A 21,010-nucleotide genomic window follows, 5' to 3' on the forward strand; every position below is an offset into this window, starting at 1 on the left:
CACTCTAAGTCATGGCTATTAAAATCACATTTTTTTGTAATAATTTATTTGTAATTTTCATAGTAATAAGTCTATAGCCTGACTGTTGGAAGTTGGTTGCTTTTTCTCCAGAGTCACAGAATGGGAAGGAACTTTTCAATCTAGTGTCCTAGTTCATGTTTTTCTAGTGGGGAGATTCCCAAGTTAGCCGGTTGCTGTTCGGGACTTCTTTCCCAGCTCCCAATACCCGAATGACCTGATTAGCTCTAAGATCTGTGGGGGTTTTGTGAGTTGTGTTTTCAGTGCAGTTTTCTTTAGCATACTATAAGGAGGGATTTTTTTTTGATTTGTGAATGATAATTATGCTATGAATTTAGTCAAGTGGATAGTGGCTTTGTAATTGTTCTGGCCTTTATTATGAAGTCTTTTAGCAGTGGCTCTTGCATGGACTTCTCCTGATGCTGAAATGGAATTTAGGGTATTTTGCTCATGGAGCATCTTCTGTAATATTGAGTATGCTTTGGTAAATCTAAAGTGTTGATAATTCTTAGAGCAGCATGTATTCTCTCTGTTTGCATGCTAAGGGTTAATCTTATATATACCATATTATGAATTTGATCCTGTTAATGCCTGTATTCCATTTCTTGTATTATTCCTCATTAAGTCTTAAATTATGTTTGATCTGGAGTTATCAATAGCCACTACAGGCACTGAGGTTGCATTGAGCTTTGAGTTGAAAACTGTCTATAAAATTACTTTGCACTAATTTCCTTGATACCAGTACTAACGCTGTAGATACTTAGTTGATCTTTTCGGTATCTTTGTTAGACAATCAGTTACTACTATTTAACTTTATTCTCAGATGAGAAACATCAGCTGGACAGGTCTGAATCTGAAATACAGGATAGAAGTTTTGAGCTACAAAGAAATATTTTTGTCTTATTTTGTCTCTAGTCATCTTGTAAAACTTGCATTTAAGTAAATTGCCTTTTAAGTCCAGAATATTAATGCCTGTGGCTCTCAAATGCTGACAGTTATAGGTTGCTATTTATAATATTCCCGAGTCAAAATGACAGTTTCAGTGAAAAGAAATATTAGTAAGTGATGGCATGTTTACTTTACAGGGTAAGGAGGAAAAGAAAAGAAGTGGTTTTTACTTTTAAGACATTGGTTCACTTTCATTTTTGGTCCTTTTTGTTGCAAACAGAGTTATTGTATCTTCTATCAGATATATGACAGTTGAAGTGACTGATAATTTCTGATAAACACTGCTTTCCTGTACTGAATTAAGCCAAGAAGTAATACCAGACGCAAACCATTGTATTGCAGTGGGCATTGTATTGCCTCATTTGCCAGAAAAGAACGTGCCCTTTCCCACAGAAGTGATATCTCTGGGGAAGAAAGGCGCTGAATTGTAATATTGCCATGCTTAATTTTTTCTGCCTCATCTGTAGTGGACATTTTGTCTATCTTGGCACGAGCAACTCCATGCCTAATGAAAATGGTCTGAAGATTTAAGTAGAGACTAAGCGGTAAAGTGCATAAAACTTGTAAAGTGAGATAGTGTTTTTTTTTTTTTTCCCCCATTGTCAGTTTCTTTGCAAACACTTCTGTTAGTTAACACAAAGAGAAGAAAGGTATCTTTCTGTCTGTGTGATGGCATCAGCTGGAATTCTTACAGCTTACAGTAGGCTTTTATATAGATACATGAATAGGGGTGTGTGTATATATATATATAAAAGGTATGATGCCACACAGATTTTTATTCCTTTTCATATGAGGTATTTAAACTGTTAATAACAACAGATATCTGACCATAATCCTACTATCTTTTGTGTTAACTGTTACTGATCTATATCTTTTGTGGAATATTTTTCTATTAATTTTGGGCTTTCAGTTTTGTTCCACAGGAATTATGCCCTAAAGATGGTAGTTACTGATGTTGTTGGATCATTTTCATAATTTTGAAGATAGACTAAGAACAAAAGCTGACTGGGAGGTGAATATATTTCTACTTAACTCCTTCATAGCACACCTTACTGCAGTTGTTTCTAAAATGTATGCAAGCATATGAACCACAAGAGGGAGTGAGTAGATAACTTGTGGAAGGCAGATTATTAATAAGCATTTCAGGTACTGCTGATAAAGCCTGCAGAGATAGAGCGACTGATCTCTTGGAGCTGTGTTTATAGATAGTAATTAGAGTAAGACTGGTGCTTTGTGTGTGTCTGTGCATCTTGCCTCTTTTTGGAGGTACACTGCTGAGGTACAGTTTGGCCTGTAGAGAGGGCAACAGAAGGAGCATTAGTACATTTCAGTTGGGCTACCATCTATTAATGTGTGCTGTGAAAGGAGAACGCTTGTCTGAAGCTTTTGTGTGTCGGATACTGTTAGTAACCAAGGACCTATGCAAATGAGAGAGTAAAATGTGTTGTTGGCTCTCTAGAATACCCAGAGGTCATTTATGTCAAATCCTTCTGTTAGTAAAATGTTGAAAGGGAGGTATATGAGCTGACGTGAGCTTGCTGCTTTTGCTTCATCAAAGTGTGTTGTGCAAAAATGTGGGAGGGAGACAGGCCTCTTCAAACTCATGCATGTTGGTAAAGACTTCTTAAAAACTGAGCTCTGACAGAGACCAAGTGACTTGTGAGATTTATTTTCAAGTGCTACACATCTGAAATCTCCTTTGGTATAAAAGGGAGGTGCTTTGGGGTATTCAGGAGTTTTAGATAAATAGCTGATTTTGAAATGTGTCCACTTGCCCTGGTGAAGTAACAGATTTTTTTCATCTTTGAATTATATTTGGAATTGGTGTAAATCTCTATCAGACAAATGCTTTATTTTGACAAGAGTGAGGAGGCTTTCAAAAACAGAAATGTAAAGTTAGCAATTGTGTTAATGGCTTATTTTTTATGTGAGAGGAATTGTATACTGTCTGGCAAAGCTAAAGTCAGCAGGGAAGAGAAGAAGAAAATATGAGCCGTAAGTTGTGAATTCTGAACAGAAGAAATTCCATGCATTTTTTTTTTCTCTTCCTGAATCCAAGGAATAAATTGAGGGAAAGATGAGTGAGGCATTACAAAAATTATTCATGTTTGTATATGGGTTGGCAGACAGTAGATTGAGCTCAAGAATATGTATACTAGTTTTTGGTAGGATCAATAAAATGTGCTGGTGGCTTGTTAATAGGAAGATGGCTAGTAGGAAACCTAGGCCTATTGCCAGATGACTTGAAAGCTTGTATGTTTTAGTTACCAAAGGTCAGATTTTTCAAAGATATTTGGATGTCTTAAAGTGCAAATTAGGACCTAGTAGGAAACTCATAAGGTATTTCCTGTGGCCTCCAATCTGGGTTTTTACAGGAGTCAGATTTTCAAAGAGATTTATTCAAGCAGCATTGAAAGCTAAATAGATGCAAATTTTGTTTTCTCACTGTTCCTATATGACTGCAGTGTATTTCTGAATTTGCCTCACAGAACTGCAATAGAGGAGGAAGAAATTATGCCACACCTATGCAGTCAAGCAAGTGTAATTACAGTTGCAGGTGTATCTGTTGATTTGTGATCAGAAGCTGCACCAATAGCAGCCTGTTACAGAGTCAGTTCTATTAAGAATTGACACGGAAATGGTAGGACATGGGCTGGGTGGTGGGAGTTTATGTGCCTGTAGGCAGTTGAGTTAGGAACAGATAAAATCAAACTACACTTTCTGACAGTGTTGTCATCCCCTTTCTTCCACATAATATATGCTTCAAAAAATGTTCAGCTATAAACAGTTGGGCACTATCTGTATTTGAAGGCATCCCCCACAGGACTTTGTTAGAGGCAATGGATCGTGTCTGAAGGACTAAGTACTAAGGCTAAATGGTAGTGGGCATCGTGAAGGTGTTTGCATGGACAAATTATTTATCAGTTTTTTGCCCCTGCTTCCTGACTTTTCCATACATTAAAAAGAAAAAATAACTAGTTATAGAGAAAAGTCTTATGTATTAAATGAGGAGTTTTTCAATCTGAAGACTTAAATGCTTTTATTTTCTTTGGAGCTTTTATTTCAAATTTTATTCATATTATACTTTATTACAACCTTGCAGGTGCAGTTTTAGAGCCATAGGGACTCAAAACCCTAGCAGATTGTGCCTGTGCACTGTGTAATCAGCACATATCTGTATTTTGTATGATGTCATTAGTCCAGCGACAGTGAGCAGCATGCTCTGGATTGGCTGCATGCTGTATCAAATCAGATTTATGTTGTTGACCCTTGTACTGTACACCATGTCTTCTTTCATTTACAGCTGGCTTGCTGCCTGGATCATTTACTTTCATTTAGTAGAGGGATATTGAAAACATTGCATGTGTTTCAATCGATATTGTTAGGCTGATTTAAATGTTCTAAATGACTTGTAGATGTAGTACAAAGGAGCAGTGGCAAGCCACCAATTCAGTCATCTAATTTAGATTATTTTAAATTATTTCTCTGTAACATGAAATTACAAATCATAATTTTTTGTGTGAATTATAAGCACTTTCATGAATATGAGTGGTATTTTACTCCAAATAATTTCTTGTAGATCTACAGATTGTCTTAATATCTTCAGACTGCATGTGAGTTTTCAAGTGTTTGTATTTTTGTGGAGTTTGGGTTGCTTTACTTGAGCTATTTACAACTTTGAATCCAAATATTTTCAATTTTTTTTGTGATGAGAGAAAAATAAACCAATTTCCCCTACAGAAATTATGCCTACGTTCTATCTTGTTTAACCTGTAAAATTAAAGGAGTCTAAGAGGATTTCCCCAGAGCAGGTTCATGCTATCCAATGTGAAGACTTCAAACTTCTGCATATTCAGTGTGCTGTGAGTGGAGCCGGACACAGTTTAGGTGTCAGGGGAACAGTTCCAGTATGCAATGCTGGCTAAATGTAATTTAAATCAGACCATGGAAACACCCTAAATAACTCTAAAGGCTCTGAAATAGCACAGATGAGGTCAGAAGTGACACCTTAATTTCTCTTCCTGATGTGCTATTAGGAACTCAGACAGAGTGTATAATCAAGTGTCCTTAAGCTCATGTGGCCTTGAATTCTTTGAACTTAAAAATCCTTTTTTAATAAATTTAATTATCAAAGTCACTAGCCAGCCATGCTTAAACGTCAAATGAAGGGATGAAGGGATTATCAGATATTTTAAGATTCTTGACAATCATCTTTAAAAACAAAGAAATTAGGCTGATGGTTGATCTGTTGATGCTCAAGAGCATTAGAAATACAACAACAGCTTGCTTTAGCAGAAGTATTGTATCTGATGTTTCCAAGGTGCAAAAAACAGATGATTTATTTCTCACCTGCAGGGTCTAAAAACCTAAATTACCAGCAAAAAGTCGCAGGACAGCAGAGTGAAAATGTGGCTAAGCCATCCTTTGTTTCTCTGAGTCCGTATTTACAAGTTTGAATCTTATCTACATATTAAGTGTAATCTGGAGCAGCCTGAAGCTGTTCTGTCGTGCTTGCTGAAAACAGCTCCCTGGTAGCCAGCAGCACAGGAACTATCTTCTTATAAGAACTTGGTGAAGATTCTTCAAAAATCTCCTTAAGGAGATGTTCTTCTACAATACCAAAAACTCCAGACAAGAAGTCACAGTTAAGGCTTTTGTTTTTGCAGTTCTGCACGGTGTCTTTTCATCTTCTCTTCTCTGGCCACCTTCTAAAGCAATCCTGTGCACTTGCTCAAAGTGGAAAAATAACTTTAAAATATGCTGCAGCACGGAGTAGGGAGAAAAGGAGCATACTTTGGCATTTTTAGTATTTTATCTACTCATTCATTGTCTGAATTTCTCATAAACTACTTGGAGAGGCATTTCCTCTCCCTAGCTATAGCAGGATGCCATCTTCAAAGTAATTATTTTCATCCTCTTTTCTGAGCCAATCTTTCATCCTTGCCAGGGTAATCACTTTTAAGTCCATTTAATGCTCCAATCTTTTATTCCTACATCATTTTCCTTTTCTCAAAAGAGTCACAGATATAACATCTTCTACACATGGCCAATTAGTCTGATTATGAACACTCTTGTTTTGGTGTTAAACTTGGTGCTAGACACCTGCAAACTTTAGGTGGTCAAACAGGTAAGAGAACTTTACACATCATACTTTCTTGTCCTTGTTATCAAGACTGAGGTTTCCTTTTCTTTTTGGGTAGGGTCTCCATCCCACTTGCTTTGAAAGGCAGCGCACACTTTGTCTTGTCTGTGTTCAGTGGTGCTGCTTCCTTTATTGTGCCAAGTCCCATTGCTTGATGCAGGCACTGAGGGCATTTCACATTGCTCAGTCAACATAGGATGGAAGTACTCTATTATTAGGTGAGAAGTCTTGCCTTGCAAGTAATATCTGAGGACATCAGTAGGCATTTAATGTGTGTGCTCTCCTAATTATGCAATACAATTGCTACTGATGAAAAAGGCAAATAACTATTACTTTTAACCATTCCTTGACACTAATTTATTCCTAATCTGAGATCTGAAATATCTGTGACTTCTGGACAATTTGATACTGTTCAAGTTATAAATGACTGATCTCTCAACAGTTTCTCTTGAAGTGTTACAGGCTTTCTGCTACTCCTCAGTCCACTGCGTTTTGTCTCCTTTCACCAAGTCTGTTAACTGGGCTGCTATGGAGGTGAGGTCTAGTTATAATTAGCCAAGTTATTTGCCTTTTTTGCATTTGTTCTTGAGAGGGCCTGGAGGTATGTAGGGCAGATTCTTTGTTGGTGAGTGATTTTTTTACTGGTCAGTGAACTATGGTCTGTGCTGTCCAAGAGAATAGAATCATAGGCATAAATAAAACTGCTTTTTATTTTGTTTTAGTATTTATTATTACTTTGCCAAAGCAGAAATGTTCTTGAATTCAGTTCTTTCTTTCTCTAGCAGTTTGCACAATCCCATGAGATTATCACCCAGCTAAAGCTGTCCACTGATAGCTTTAAATACTAAAGGTACCTTGTTTGCACCACTAATACTAACCATGATGACAGTGTTAGTTTATTGTTTCTAGTTTTTTCCCCCGAAAGGACTGCTTGCCAGAAGTTTCATAATTAAAAATAAACAGATTTATCATTCTCCTTGGTTACCTAAGCTCTAAGGATGTAATTCTTAGTATGTAGAGTAATAGTCATCAAACAGTAACTGCTTTTCCTCTAAGTTTTTTTTTCTTATTGTGTTTTATGTGTGTGTTATTGATGATGCAGTTAGAGATGTGGCATGGTTGAGCTGGAGCAACTGATTAAGCCTTTATCAGCACAGGGAGACAGTCAGGGTATTGTGTCTCATCGAGAAGAGAAGTTTGCCTTGAGCTGTTGGCTGGTGTCTTAAATACATCTCTGACCCAGGGGATACCAAGATAGAGAAGCTAGGATTTCACTGGTGAGTGAAACAGATCACATGAGGATTCTGGCACTTTATATAGCAAGCTGCAAGCCACTGAATTGATAGTATCAGCTTCAGCTGTGGAAAGTGTCCCAGACTGATACCTGAGTAGGGGGGTGTAGCAGCTCGGGCACACAGTGGTGATACTAAAGATCGTGCTAAACCTTTGAAAACTGCTTATAGTGACTGACTGTCTTGAGGAAACACAAACAGCAGAATTGAAAATGCCGAAGGATTATAATATTTTTCAAATGCTGATTGCAGCACTTTGCTGCTTTTATCATCGTAAGTCTATTATGGGAGTCAAGGTAGGTGCTCTTTTTCAATTACAGTAAATTCACACTGTGCTAGTCAGTAATGCTTTTAGGTTGTGTTCAGAAGTGTTTGTTTTTATGTGATGGTTGGGTACAGTGTGTTTCTGTTCTAGAGAGCATCTTTAGAATTCACCATTATCTCAAGAGAAAAGCTTAAACAACTTTCAGTTTTATGAGCCTGAAGCTATGTTTAGGCACCAAGTAAAAAATGCCCTGGTTTTGGACTTGCTGAAGAGAATTTTAGCGAAGTTTCAGACTTTCAGAATTTAACTGATCAGACCACTTGGTTCCTTAACTTTTTCACCTACTTACTGAAAACATAGGCAATGGTGCTCTGGAGGTTAGGATTTTAGACATTGCAGACAATTTTGGACTTGTCCTTTTTGTCCTATATTTTAGAGGTTTTAAAATTACAGTATGCACAAAATCATATACTCATAGAATGGTTTGAGTTGGAAGGACCCTTTATAGAGCATCCTGCCTAGGCAGGGATATCTTTGACTTTATGCAAAAACGCACTATATGCAAAGAAAAAGTCTTTATAAACATTTCAAATTACACTTATAGAAGTGACTCAGGGATTGAATTTTAATCAGGTGAGGTGTCTAACTATTCTTAAGGATATGTGAGCTACACCTAAGTTTTTAAATAATTTTATTTCAGATTTATGCTTGAACTGTTCTTTGAATAACACTGTCAACTGTGTAAGTCACTGTGTAGTGTGTGTATGTTTTCTGGAGCACTAGCAATGAGGAGGGATGTGAAGGTTGTTAGCTTCTGGCCTGTTGGCCTTCAAACTTTGATGGAAGTACTTAAAAGTCGATAACAGCTGCCCCCCTTTCCTCTCCTCCAGTGATGCAGCCTTTTAACTGTCCATTTCTAAAAGTAGAATGCGGGGCTCAGTCACGTGGGCACACTGAAAAAGTGACTCTGATTGGACAGTCTTCTCTTTCTTACTGGGACGAATGTCAGATAATGTCAGAGTAGAGAGCTAAAAGATGCTCTTTGCTTACTGTAATTAATTTTCACTTTCATTCCCATTTTAAGCATAAGGCTTAACTCTTCTTTTCTAAAACTTTAAAAAATATGTTGGGTTTTATTGTTGGCTCTCAGAACAGTTATAAAGTGGTTATTCTTGACCATGCATGCCCTTTGTTTAACTTGGCATGTATTTCTAATACCTAAAATAACGGTGATGTTGTCATGGAAACTTTCCATTTAGTCTAATCCATATAGTCTCTCGAGAAACTGAAACATTAATAGTGTTTGCTGTATGGAGAGTAAAAAGCCAAAATCTTTTATGTATAAACAAATTACAGCTGGGCTCTTTCAAAAATAAGGTTCTATTTAAAGAGGTTTGCAGCATTTAAAATAGATTCGAATGCATGTGTTCCAGCATGCAAATTTAGCATTAGTTGAATCTGATGAAGTGCTATATTAAGAATTTCTTATGGCAGGAAACTGGGGCGCATTTGCTGAAGAGAAAATGGCTGTAGGTGTAGAAGCAGTGGATGGTCAGCTCAAGTAAGGTCTGCACCTTGCGGCCAAATGACTTACATTGTGTGAAATGCCGACGTTCCTAAGATGATATGAAAACCATCTTACTTAATTTATTAAAGCATACCACTTCAAGCAAAATTAGTCTGTAAAATTAGATGAGATTAATTCTTAGTTTTAACAGTAATTACAATTGTAATGAAATGCCAGACTAATCCATAAATAAGCGTGCTGAAGTCCACAGCTACTCTGAGAGATCCAGGGTTATTTTTTCTGCATTGAGATAAATTCTTTGTAATTATGTTGTCTGATTTATTTGAAAACAGTATATGGCCAAGCTCAGAGATGCCTCATTGTGTCCCATGAAAGCACAAGAAACAGTACAGCACTCGATTACTGATGTTTTGCTGGACTTTATGAAATTAGAATCTCAATAGCAGATACTTGGTTTATTTTCCCATACATTAACAGAAAATACAATGATCAGTGCAGAAGATCTGAACTTGAATCAACTTGGATTTTAGTCATGATGCATTGGTACCTTTTACAATCCTATTTGATTTTAATAGCTGTTTTCAGTTAAGCTTAGCTTCTATATTTGAGGAAAATAAAGGGGGAAACTTCAAGGCAAGATGGTTCCTGTCTGTGGTTAGAGAAAAAAAAAAAGCGAAGAGAGAATTCTAAATTGTATCTAAATATACCACTTCCAGGCTTAAAATATCATTCCTTAGTTTTTCAACTTTTTGGAAGTTAAGACTAAATCAGTGATAAACAGGAACTTTAAAAATGAAGAGATCTAAATTAATAAGGTTAACTTTGCCACAAGACTTCTTTTTTGGTTCTAGCTAGTATGTTTGTCGTCATTGGAGGGAAAGACCTTTTGAAGTTCAAGTATTTTCATTCTTAATTCTCTGCTATGATTCACCCTCAGCTGAAGCTGCGCAAAAGGAGGAAGCCACTCAAATTATCAGGACTGCCAAGTTTTAAAACTTCCAGCACATTGATGTAGCTCATTACTGAGTAATGTACTAATGCCATGAATGTGACATGCGTAAGAAGCCTTTTATAAGCAGCTACTTATTGCAAGTGCCATCTCTTATCTTGGATTAATTGCAAACACTTTTTATAGATAGTAGATCTTAATGAATATTTCTTCAGTATGTGATGAACTAAATCTGTTTCACTGGCATCCTTGGGCTTCAGGTATCTAGTTTCAGCATGTATGTGGAGGCAGCTGGATTTGATAACGTGAGTGTACAAGTCATCACCAGCCAGCGTTATGGGCGTGCCTTTTTGATGTTAGATTTGTTGTTGTAGAGAGCCAGATGGCAAAAGAGTGACTTATCAAAATGATGTGAAATTTTGTGTAGCTTGCTGACCTTTGATTCCCTGTTGTCTTGCTACTGAGTTTGAGTTTTGATGAATCTTATAGTATATAACTTTTTTCAATTTCCCATGGTAAATTTATACAGTTTATCAAACCTCCACTGCAATATGCCCTCTGTCATAAATATATAGATAACACAGGGACCATTGGTGCTCTGGAAGTGATACCTGTTTGATGAGAATGGGAACATTCTCCAATAGATATTTACGCATTTAACTTCTTTCATTTAGGTATCTCTCAGATTAAAACAAACAACAAAAAAACAACCCACCTGCACAACCTCTAAAGTCCTTTCAGTTTGATGGTCAAAATCCCCAAGGTCACTTGAGTGAGGAGATTAGAATTTGGCTAACTCTAAACTCAAGATTTCTCAGGAACCATATTCTAGAAATGAGGCTGTCATCCTAGCTCTGAATGTGGTCACCTAGAAAATTAAGGATTTGTTACCAGTGTAGTGTTGTAGTGGAAGGTGGATACAGAGTGTGGAAGAATTAAGTCTTTTCCTTACCTTCAGTCAACATTAAACCAAACTTGGTACTAAAAGCCTTTTTTATTTTCCTCCACCCAAAAAAATGCCTCACTTAACAGTTAAAAAATGGCTGCTTTTGTGTGAATGTCAGGCAGGTTATTTTGTTCATGGTGACAGACTGAGAACATGCACATGATGGAGTTTGTTTGATTTTTAAAGAGCCATCACAGTCATGATGGAAGTTTTCACAGTGATTTGTTATCTTTCCACCAGTAATTTCAGAAACTGTCACCTGTCACCTAAACAAGCACACAGAAATCTTGTGGCTTCAAAATTGCCATTCTTCTATATGAGTTGATCTTTCTTGGTAGTTAGAGATTTCTCTCCTGTATCTTGCACATATTTGAAGTTTAATTTGTTCTGTATCTCAACCAACCAATTAAACCACTAGAAAGTGAAAATAAAATCCTGCAGAACTTGGCAGTCATCTGTGCAAAAAGACTTTTATTACGCATTTTGTACCTCCCATTACTTAACACAGCACTTGCTGTAGTCCAATGTGAACTTCGTGCACTCTGAAAGTTTAGAGAAAACTGCTCCGTGAAGAAGGTTGCCATAGCTGTAGTTCAAAATGTCCAAGTTAATCAGAGAATAGTTTCCTGAATTTAGAAACTCCCTTTTCCCCATTAGTTCTTTCTCACAAAAGCTATTTCAGAAATAGCTCTGTATATGTATTCCTGTAACTTTGTAAAATCTTGGCCAATGATGCTACTTTTTTGTCCAGGAGAAAATAAGGACTGACAAGAATGTTTTCAGACAGAGAGTCTCATTCACATGGTTATTCTTTTAAATGTCTAATGCAAGTCCGTTGGTTTTGGTAGCCAATTAGTAGAGTTATAAGTGACGTGAAATGCAGTGTACTCATTATAAATAAAACATATTATAAATTGATGTAATTATTTAAAATGCTTGTTTTCACAGTGCCAGATGGCTAGTCTTATCAGGATCACAAGAGCACAGGGTGACAAACTTAAGGGATCTCTGCAGCCAGTGAAGTATATCTTGATCCAGAATTGGAACTTTGACAATTGTTCATTTTCATTTTCTGTATGAACAAGTTGATTGTTCTCTAGTGGTTTGGAAATAGAAGAATTTCATTATTTTTTCACTTTTTTTTGATGTCCTGTGTCTGTGCCTTCCCTCGCTTCTTTTTTGCTTCATATATATATGCCTTTTTGTTTTCTTTTGGTCTTTTTGTTAAATTCTCCACTTGACTAAAAGCTATATAAATCTCACGCAATTTAAGTTATTGCTGAATCACAAAGTATCTCCAATCTCTCGTCATTTATTTGAAGATTCGGTAGTACCTAGTGATTTTACAAGGTCAGAAAGTTGTAGTTCAGAGTTCGTGGTGCACTTAAGCAGATGTAGCAGACCTCCAGTGTTGGAGAAAAGATGGATTTGAGAGAAAACTGTAATAGATTTGGTTTAGATAGGTAGATTAAATTTATTAGAATTTTAGGAAAGGTACTGGCTTGACTTTTTTCTCAATCAGTTCACACTTCAGTTTCACAGAGCTGTTCTTATTTATCCCTAACAATTATCTCCTTTTTCTTTTCCTTTTCTTTTTTCTTGAAACCTCAAGGCAACAGGAAATTGGGTGGTTCCAAGGTTGCCTCTTGGACTAATTTAAATATCAGCTGGCAGAGCTGTGCAAAGCACCAGGAAATAATTCAGATTGAATGAAAATGTGACCACCTTTAATCATGTACATTTAACAGTCATCAGCTGTTCTTTAAGTAAATAGTACTTTGCTAGGATACAAAGAGAGGTCATATGAAATTCTGCATTATCAGAACTGAAGGAGATGATCTAGCATGACAGATTTTGAACCACTTCCAAACTGTGTCTTGAAAGTAGAAGTCTTTCCCTCATAATTCAAGATTAAAAAAAAAAAAAGCCAAAGCAAGCCAAAAAGACCCACTTGATCACCTTAATTTATAAGAGATAAATTAATAACATTTGAGGTAAGCCATGAAAACTAGAACACATAAGATGCAGATTTGGGTATATATGTAGAAATCTGTGTGATTCTCCTCTCAGCTATTCTGATATTCCATTGGTACATGTACCTCGTTGGAGTTGTTGCAGATATGAACTGGGGAAAGAATCCACTGACAGCAGGCAACAGAAATGTGGGACTTTCTTTTTACCACCAAAGTCATACAGTAGATTATTCAGCAAAATTTAAAAAATATTCTAATCTAATGTGATAAATTCAGCTAGGATAGTTGACACAAGAGCTCAGTATAGTGTGTTTCCTCTGGAAAGTGCTAAATAGACAAAAGAAAGCAATTGCTTGGATACACAGACAACAGATTATTGTGAGAAAATCCTGTTAAAATACATCACAAGTTTCACAGGTACAGCATATTGTGGTAGGTCAAATCCTTCTTAAATTTACCCTAAATAAGATCATTTTTTGATGCTGTATTTCATTAGATGTTGATAGTTTTTAGTGCACTAGTTTTAATATTTGCCTGAAAAAATGTAAAATAATATGTAACATCAAGGGTAGCTTGTTACATCTGTAAGCACAGTCTGCTTTTAGTTTAATGGCCCTGAAGTAGAAGTCCTTTGTGAAAAATAATAAACTTGTGTGTAATTTATTAAAAACACTGAAATAACTGTACTGACTGGAAATTTTTCCCCCTTTTAAACTCCTAGTTTTCCACTGGATATGTAAGTAGCATTGAGTGTTTTTGCTGGAGGTTGATAGTATTTTATTGATAGGTAGTTTTGTATTTTGTATTTTTCTTTTAAAGACCTGTTCACAAAAACTCAGCATGGCAGGAATATCTTAAAATAGCACCAGGACTGGAAACAATACAACTAAAATGTGAACAAACAATTCTGGAAAACACATACTTAGGGGGAGTTTTTTGTAGGTCAGGAAAAGCATCTGTATTTGAAAAGAGTTCTCTTCACTTGATTTGCTTTTATATTTCAAAGATCTCTGACAGAGTTGTTCCTATTAGGAAATCTTAAAAAATTAAAACTGGAAGCTTTTCTCTGCCTCTTCAACTATGTTTTGTTGCAGTTTATACTGAAGTCTTTCATTTTTGCCCTAGATTTTTTTTAAATTTCTTTTTTACGATCCACTTCAGTATCTATCTGTAAACTTAATCCTACGGTTTTTTTCTGTCATCGGGTGGGAAGCAGCCAAGTGTCTTAGCCAAAGAAATAAAATGAGGACATACTACTAAGTGAAGGTTTGTCACTAAGAAATTAGTGCAAATTTACAGTATACCATTACTGCCTGTTAACTTTTGGGTGCTACTGGGAAATGAGCCTGAGCTATCACCCCTTTTCTTTTAGAGAAAGCCTATTGACATAGCTAATTATGATAATTGACACAACTATTCTAAGTTTACACTTCCTTACTTACAGATCAACATGCTTGTGCAGACTGTGCCTGTGTGTGCAGAGATTCTTCAGGAGCAGAGGCTTTGAATTGAGCGTTTAGTGTAGAAGGCCACAGGCCAGACACTTTGTCAGTCACACTTCTTTAATACCCATAGACTGTATAGGAAATGTGTCTCAGCCAATGAAAAACTGTCCAGGAAAGCATGCTATTGCTAAACTTGCTTACCTAGGCAGTTCCCCCTTGTGTATTTTGGGACTTGTGCTAGCCACAGGAGTTCTTCCACTAAGTTCAGGGTTGCACAAGGGTTATTTCAGCATGTTTGCTACATCTCTGGAGATGTCTGACCTCTGGCAATCAGAGTATACTCAGTGTGGTAGACCATGGTGGAGAGGATTTTTAACAACCCAATAATCATGAATGTTAACAATTTAGTTGGTTTGGATTCCTTACATGTTTTTCTTGTTGTGTTGCTAGATACAATTCAAATGCAATATGTACCTCATTACATTCATTTGAATAATGAAAAATCCATTTAAACCTAGAATTTCTTCAGGTGTATTTGTAATTCATGTGCATCTGTAACTTGATCAACCTGGGTTTTTTTAAGATAATTTGTGTCGGTACAATGGATGAAATTAGTCAATATACAAAGATCTATAGCTCTTTTTGTCGGCTAAGAATCTAGCTCTCCTAAGCAAATTCAGTCATTACGTTTATACGCTGTAGTCCTTTCCATTTACTTTGCCTACAACTGAAATGTAGCGAGATGCTTTTGGAATGATGGTTACAATTTGTACTGTTGGGGTTTTTTAAGATCTCTATTCAGTTAAAAGCATCTTCTGAAAACTTAAATACAATTCACATTAAAACAGTAGCTCCTTTCAGAAGATCAGTGAAATTCATGACTATGGATGTCAGAGATTTGTGTACCGTTACAACTGAATGCTGCTGTTAAGACTGGAGGGAGCCCTTCAAAAGTTCTCATTTCTTTGTGCAGTCAGGGAAAAGGTTCTTCAGCAAATTCTACTCACATTTTGTGTACTCCTCCCTGTTCCTTCAGCCTATGTAAATACTGTAATACTTGCTGTCCTTCTGTAAGATGTGGCAGTGAAATGGCTTGCTGTTAATTCTGGAAGTGATGCCTGTCAGCTTTAAATGGGTACCCAGCCATGTGGGTTGGGAAATAAAAGTGGCAGGCTTGTGCCACTAGTCTTTTAACTCTGTTAGTCTGATAGGTCACAGAAGAATTGTTTGCCTTACTTGACTGTGTTCTGAGACTTGGATATGCTTTTGCACTTGAGTCCTCATTAAGCCTCTTCTTTGACTCCTTCCGCAACTAGTAACTTAATCTCTTCATGTTGTACGTGGTCTTATGAAAGAGCACTTCTTGTAAAGCTTGAGAGGTGAAGAGGGTCCCTTTCGGAGAGCTGACCGAGTAACGACAATCACACCGATGCAGTTACATGCCGTTCTCAGTTTATTGCTCAAATTAGTCCAATATATATACAGTTAGGCAGTGTTCACACACACCGGGTGCAGGCTATAATAAGCTTTATTTTTTGTTAATGTTATCAAGCCATGTGGGTGTTAGATGCCCTTGCTGCGGTTAGAACATCCTATCGTACATCCTTGCATATCCAGCAAAGTTCTTGCAAAAACAGTTTACTCCGTCTTCAAGATAACTTCAGGGACAGAGCACAAGCTGGATTGTCCAAACCTTAAAGGGGTATATTGTGTTCTTGTTCCGCAAGAAATTCCTCTACAGGGAGGAGTTGGTGAAAGGCCTTGACTGTACAAAAGCACCAAGAATTTACTCTTTGTTGAAAATGATTGTCCATTTTGAACAAATTTGTATGGAAAAATACCATCTTATTATGGTTCACAGAAGCAAAACTGAGGTGAAAAGTAATTCTTTACCAGGTTGTTTTTATCATTTGCCTTCCTGTGTAAGCTACTATGCTCATTTGTGTTTGCCTAAGAGAGGCAGAAAGGAGAATTTATCTCAGAGTTTCTCTGGTCTCCCAGAATGTTTAAATAGTCTTGGCACTGGGTTGCCTGTTCTGGCACTACTCCACCAAAAATCTGCTGTCTAGTAATGTGTTGTAATTCAGTCTGCTTGAAATTGCAGTGAGGATTGTTGAAAGGAGTGCTAAATGTATGCCACCTGCTTCCACAGTTAGGTGCTGTGAGTATTCAATGTGAAGATGAAAATACTATAGAGAGCAGTGTTCATGGAAACAGTAAGTTCGGTAGGCGAGCATTCCCGGTTCTTTTTTTTAAAAAATGCATGTGTTGCATATTTACATCAGTGTGTCGATGATGGAAACCTGTGAGCTTTGGGTCATATCCAGAGCTAAGAAAAAATACATAATGCACTGGGGCAAAATTTTAAAATTGCATTTTAGTCTGTTCTCTAGCTGGAGACCCCCTGCTCTCTCCCTCTCCCTTGCTTTAAAACTTTCTTTCAAGAGAAGGTGTACTCCGAGTCTCTGATTAATGTAGGACATGTTCCCTGCAATGAACCTGTTTCTCTTGGGTATCTTAGGCTTTTGAAACTCTTCAGCAACAGTAAATATGGGCTGGAGTCCCCAGCCCTTGGAGAACATAAGGAGGTCCAAAGAACTTCCCTCAACTGAGTGCTTCTGAAAGAGTACATGACAACTCTATAGAGAAGGTTCTGCACCTTACTTTGTTAACAACACTGCATCCACAAGAAGGATTAACGAGCCACAATGGTCCAGCATGGAAGCTATATTCCAAGAAGAGATGAAGACAGAATTTTTCCAGAAAATCTTATAGTAGTTATATAGTGGTGGTAGGGACTCCTCCAAGCAGATCTCATGCTTTTCATGCTAAGGTGCAACAAGAGGTTTTTCCCTTTTCTTGGACATGCAGATTTAATGACCATTAGAAGTAAGCTTTAAGGCTGAAAATTTACTTTGGCAAACTGCTTTTCAGTGCAGCAGAAGAACTGAAAAGCTATGTATGTCCAGGTTAGCCTGTCCTGATGCATTTGGAATATTTTTAATTTGATGAGTTCAAAAGGGTTGGGAGGAAAGAATCTGAATTTAAAATGGAAGTTTAAACAGGAGGAAGAATATTAGAGCAGGGCATTTGAGTCCAGCTCAGGTTTTTTGGGTGTAGTTTAGAATTCTTAGTGGGAAGAGGAAGTAAGAGAAGTGACTTTGTAGGTGTGTCATTATTAGCTTGGTGTACAGACAGAACATTTTGCTCTGTTCCATGCAGTGTATAACAATCACATGTTATCTCACTGAAGGCTGGATTTTGCAAATACAATCCAGAGACCAAAGCCAAGCCAGCCTGCTGAAAGCAGCACCTGCATTCCAGTGGCTAGTGCAGATCATGTGATGGAAGTTATAACCCAGGTAAAATGTTAATCACTAAACTTGGCACAGTTGAAGCTTTTAATCTTTTATTGCAGTTTTGTAGGGAGAGGCAAGTTATGGACAACAGCCCAGAAAAACTGAAGAAGGAGTTAGAGGAAGAACTGCAGCTCAGTAGTGAAGACTTGCGTAGCCATGCCTGGTACCATGGACGTATTCCTCGGCAGGTACGTGGTCTTTGCATTGCCAAATGTGCTTTGAGCTTTTATAGACAAGCAGAACTGCAATAAAGTACTATATGTGTTTCTGATATCTGCATTAATTTAGTAGAAACATACTGCTTATTTGTGTGAAAGCTATGGTATTTATCAGATCTTGGCTTAAATTGAGGCTGAGGAAGGATTCAGGGCAGACACTTGTGGAAAAATTTCAGGATTTGTGTGCACTGCCATAAAGGTGGAAATAAAATTTAAGATTTATATGAGAATACTATCCCCACATATTGTTCAGACACACTGTCATTAATTTGGTTCAGTATCGTTAAAATGTTAGTATTTATTTTTTTCTTGCACTTGGAGTTTGGAGGAGGGAGAAAAAAAAACCCACAACGAAATCTATTTTGGTCCTCACAAACTTAGTTAAAATTATGTTAAAAGCTGTTGTTGGACTGGCGCTTGGGTTCCCTGAGCACTTGGAGCTCCCCCTGCGGGCCTCCTTGCAGTGCGTAACGGGCCTTCACCAGAGGTTTTCTGTTTTCAAAACAAAACCAGGACTTCTCTGGCTCTTCCTAGTACTGTACAATCTTCACAAAGAATAAAATATGAAAGCTTCTGTCGCTTAAGGTAATAATGAAAGAACAGTTTCTTTAGTAATGGCTTCTAAATTTCCTTGTGACCATCTATTCAGATACTTTAAACTCTAAAATCCTGAGTCATTGCTTTCCCTTCATGCCTTATTTTCTGTTCGCAAACTAAAAGAAGTAGATATGCAGAACTGGTTCATGCTTCTGGCTGCTGGGCATTTTCCAAGCAGCCCCTCCAGATCTCTGCTGTGGGAGGAGCTCTTAATTTTAGAATTGAAGATATCATTCTTCTACCACACTTCACATGTTGCTTTGTATTTCTGGCTTTGTCTGTCCTCCCAGAGCAGCCAAATGAAGTCCTATGTTTAAGAATATTTTGTGGCAATGTGTTGTTCATTACATGTTTTCTGATTCTGAAAATTTTTTTTTTTGTATAATTCTTTTTCCTCAAAGGTGGCAGAAGGCCTAGTTCAGAGAGATGGAGATTTTCTGATTAGGGATTCTCTCTCCAGTCCTGGGAACTTTGTACTTACCTGCCAGTGGAAAAATATCTCTCAGCATTTTAAAATCAACAGAACAGTTCTAAGACTCAATGAAGCCTACTGCCGTGTTCAGTATCAGTTTGAACTTGAAAGTTTTGACAGTATCCCTGGCTTAGTTAGATACTATGTTGGGAATCGCACACCAATATCAAAGCAGAGTGGAGCAATTATTTTCCAGCCTGTCAACAGGACTGTGCCTCTCAGATGTCTAGAGGAAAAGTACGGTGTAACTCCAGTCCGACAAAAAGAGACAACTATCCCTGAAGGAAAACCAGAAACTGCAAAAAGGCTGAGTCTTGGTATATCCAGCATGCAATCCTCAGAGAAGAGCATACCCAAAGGAAATCTTTTGAGGTACTTTTATTTTGCTGTCCATATGGAGGTAGATGAGGTAAATCCCACTGTAGGTGATGTCATTTTTCACTCTGAGACTAGATGTGAAGGTTTGCAAAAGGTATTTTAGGCCTTAAAAAACAAGCAAATCCACAGAATGAGAGCAAATGTGGACTTCAGAAGCACAGCGATGGTGCAACTTGTTCTTTAGTGCCTTGGCAAGCATGAATTAGTATAAGTCAAAGGATTAAAATAAAATTTTACTGCTGCCTGAAGAAAAGTCTTTTTCCAAATGTGACTTGGGTAATAAAAATACCAAGTATGGGATAATGGATCCTAGTTTCAATGTCCAAATCAAATGTTCTGTTAAAAGGTCTCAACTTTCAAAGAAACGCTCTCACAAATGCTGCAGGGTCACATTATAGTCCATTTCACTGCTTCTGCAACAGCATGAAGAATCTTTAATTCCTATAAGCTGCCCAAGTGGAAAGCTAATGATTCTTGCACAGGTTATGGTATATTGTGGTAACTGGGTATGTATGGTAAGAATGTTAGATGTATTTATATGTTTTTGTTTGCATCTTGTTTACCCTAGAAACAAAGAGAAAAGTGGTAGCCAGCCAGCTAGTTTGGATCATGTTCTGGAGAAAAGATTTCCTTTAAAGGCTCACCAGTCAGAGAGTTATCTGCTAATAGGTATGTTTTTTAGTTAAATGTTTCACATGTAGAATCTATATGTGTCCAGACCAAAGTGAGACTGTTGAGTGTTCAGAATACTGTATATCGTTACATTTAATGGCCAATGTAAACTCCGTTAGCATGCTGCTTGCTCTTTAAGTCATTGGAACAGGCTTTTTATTTACAGTGCATTGAGTACCTACCTTAGCACACAACTCGGCAATGACAGCTACAGTTGGCATTAATATCCTTTTTGACAGTATTGCCTTTCCTCACTTGTGCTTCACAAGAACCGACTTGTTTCGCTCATGTTATTGAGTCTATTAAGCCGAAGCAGTGCTCATGGAAATGCTGGTAACTGCTTTTTCTTGGAGTAAAGTATGCAGGTGTGGTAGTGTTCCACACCAGGAGAAAAGCATTACCATGACTTTTGTACTCACTTCTGTCCTTCTGTCTCTTTCAGCCACCCTCTTCTCTCTGTCCCTTTTGCTTTTCATTCCTTTTTCTGCTGTCTGGTTCCACAGTCAGTGTCTTTCTTCAGTGATACAAGGTGAACCACCACTTGATCAGTTGTTGTTGATGGCTTTTTCTTTCTCAGATTCTTCAGAGGTTTAAGCAATTATTTCCATACTAACATACTGTGTAAGGAAGTTTGCAATGATCCAACTGTTCCCATGTAGACAAATTCTACTGACTGACTTCCAAAGCTGCTAGTAATTTTGAATACAGTAGCTGTGAAATTTACACTGTCTATTGTTGAAAGACTTGTCAAGACAAAAATAATATTAAGTATTTGTATAGTGAGACTGTATTTTGATAGAAAGAGTG

The 21,010-nt window shown here is 37.2% G+C and overlaps 1 protein-coding gene across 1 annotated transcript in view; it reads left to right on the forward strand.

Annotated features, from left to right (window-relative positions):
- Positions 1 to 7,679: 7,679 nt before the first annotated feature.
- Positions 7,680 to 21,010, forward strand: part of BCAR3 (breast cancer anti-estrogen resistance 3) — a 21,475-nt gene continuing 8,144 nt past the window's right edge. The window contains 4 exon segments of the mRNA XM_009878267.1: positions 7,680 to 7,697; positions 17,926 to 18,054; positions 19,083 to 19,525; positions 20,100 to 20,200. Of these exon segments, the coding sequence (XP_009876569.1) occupies positions 7,686 to 7,697; positions 17,926 to 18,054; positions 19,083 to 19,525; positions 20,100 to 20,200 (685 nt within the window). The 5' untranslated portion in view covers positions 7,680 to 7,685.

Source organism: Apaloderma vittatum, unplaced genomic scaffold (genome assembly GCF_000703405.1).
Source record: "Apaloderma vittatum isolate BGI_N311 unplaced genomic scaffold, ASM70340v1 scaffold39841, whole genome shotgun sequence".
NCBI lineage: Eukaryota > Metazoa > Chordata > Aves > Trogoniformes > Trogonidae > Apaloderma > Apaloderma vittatum.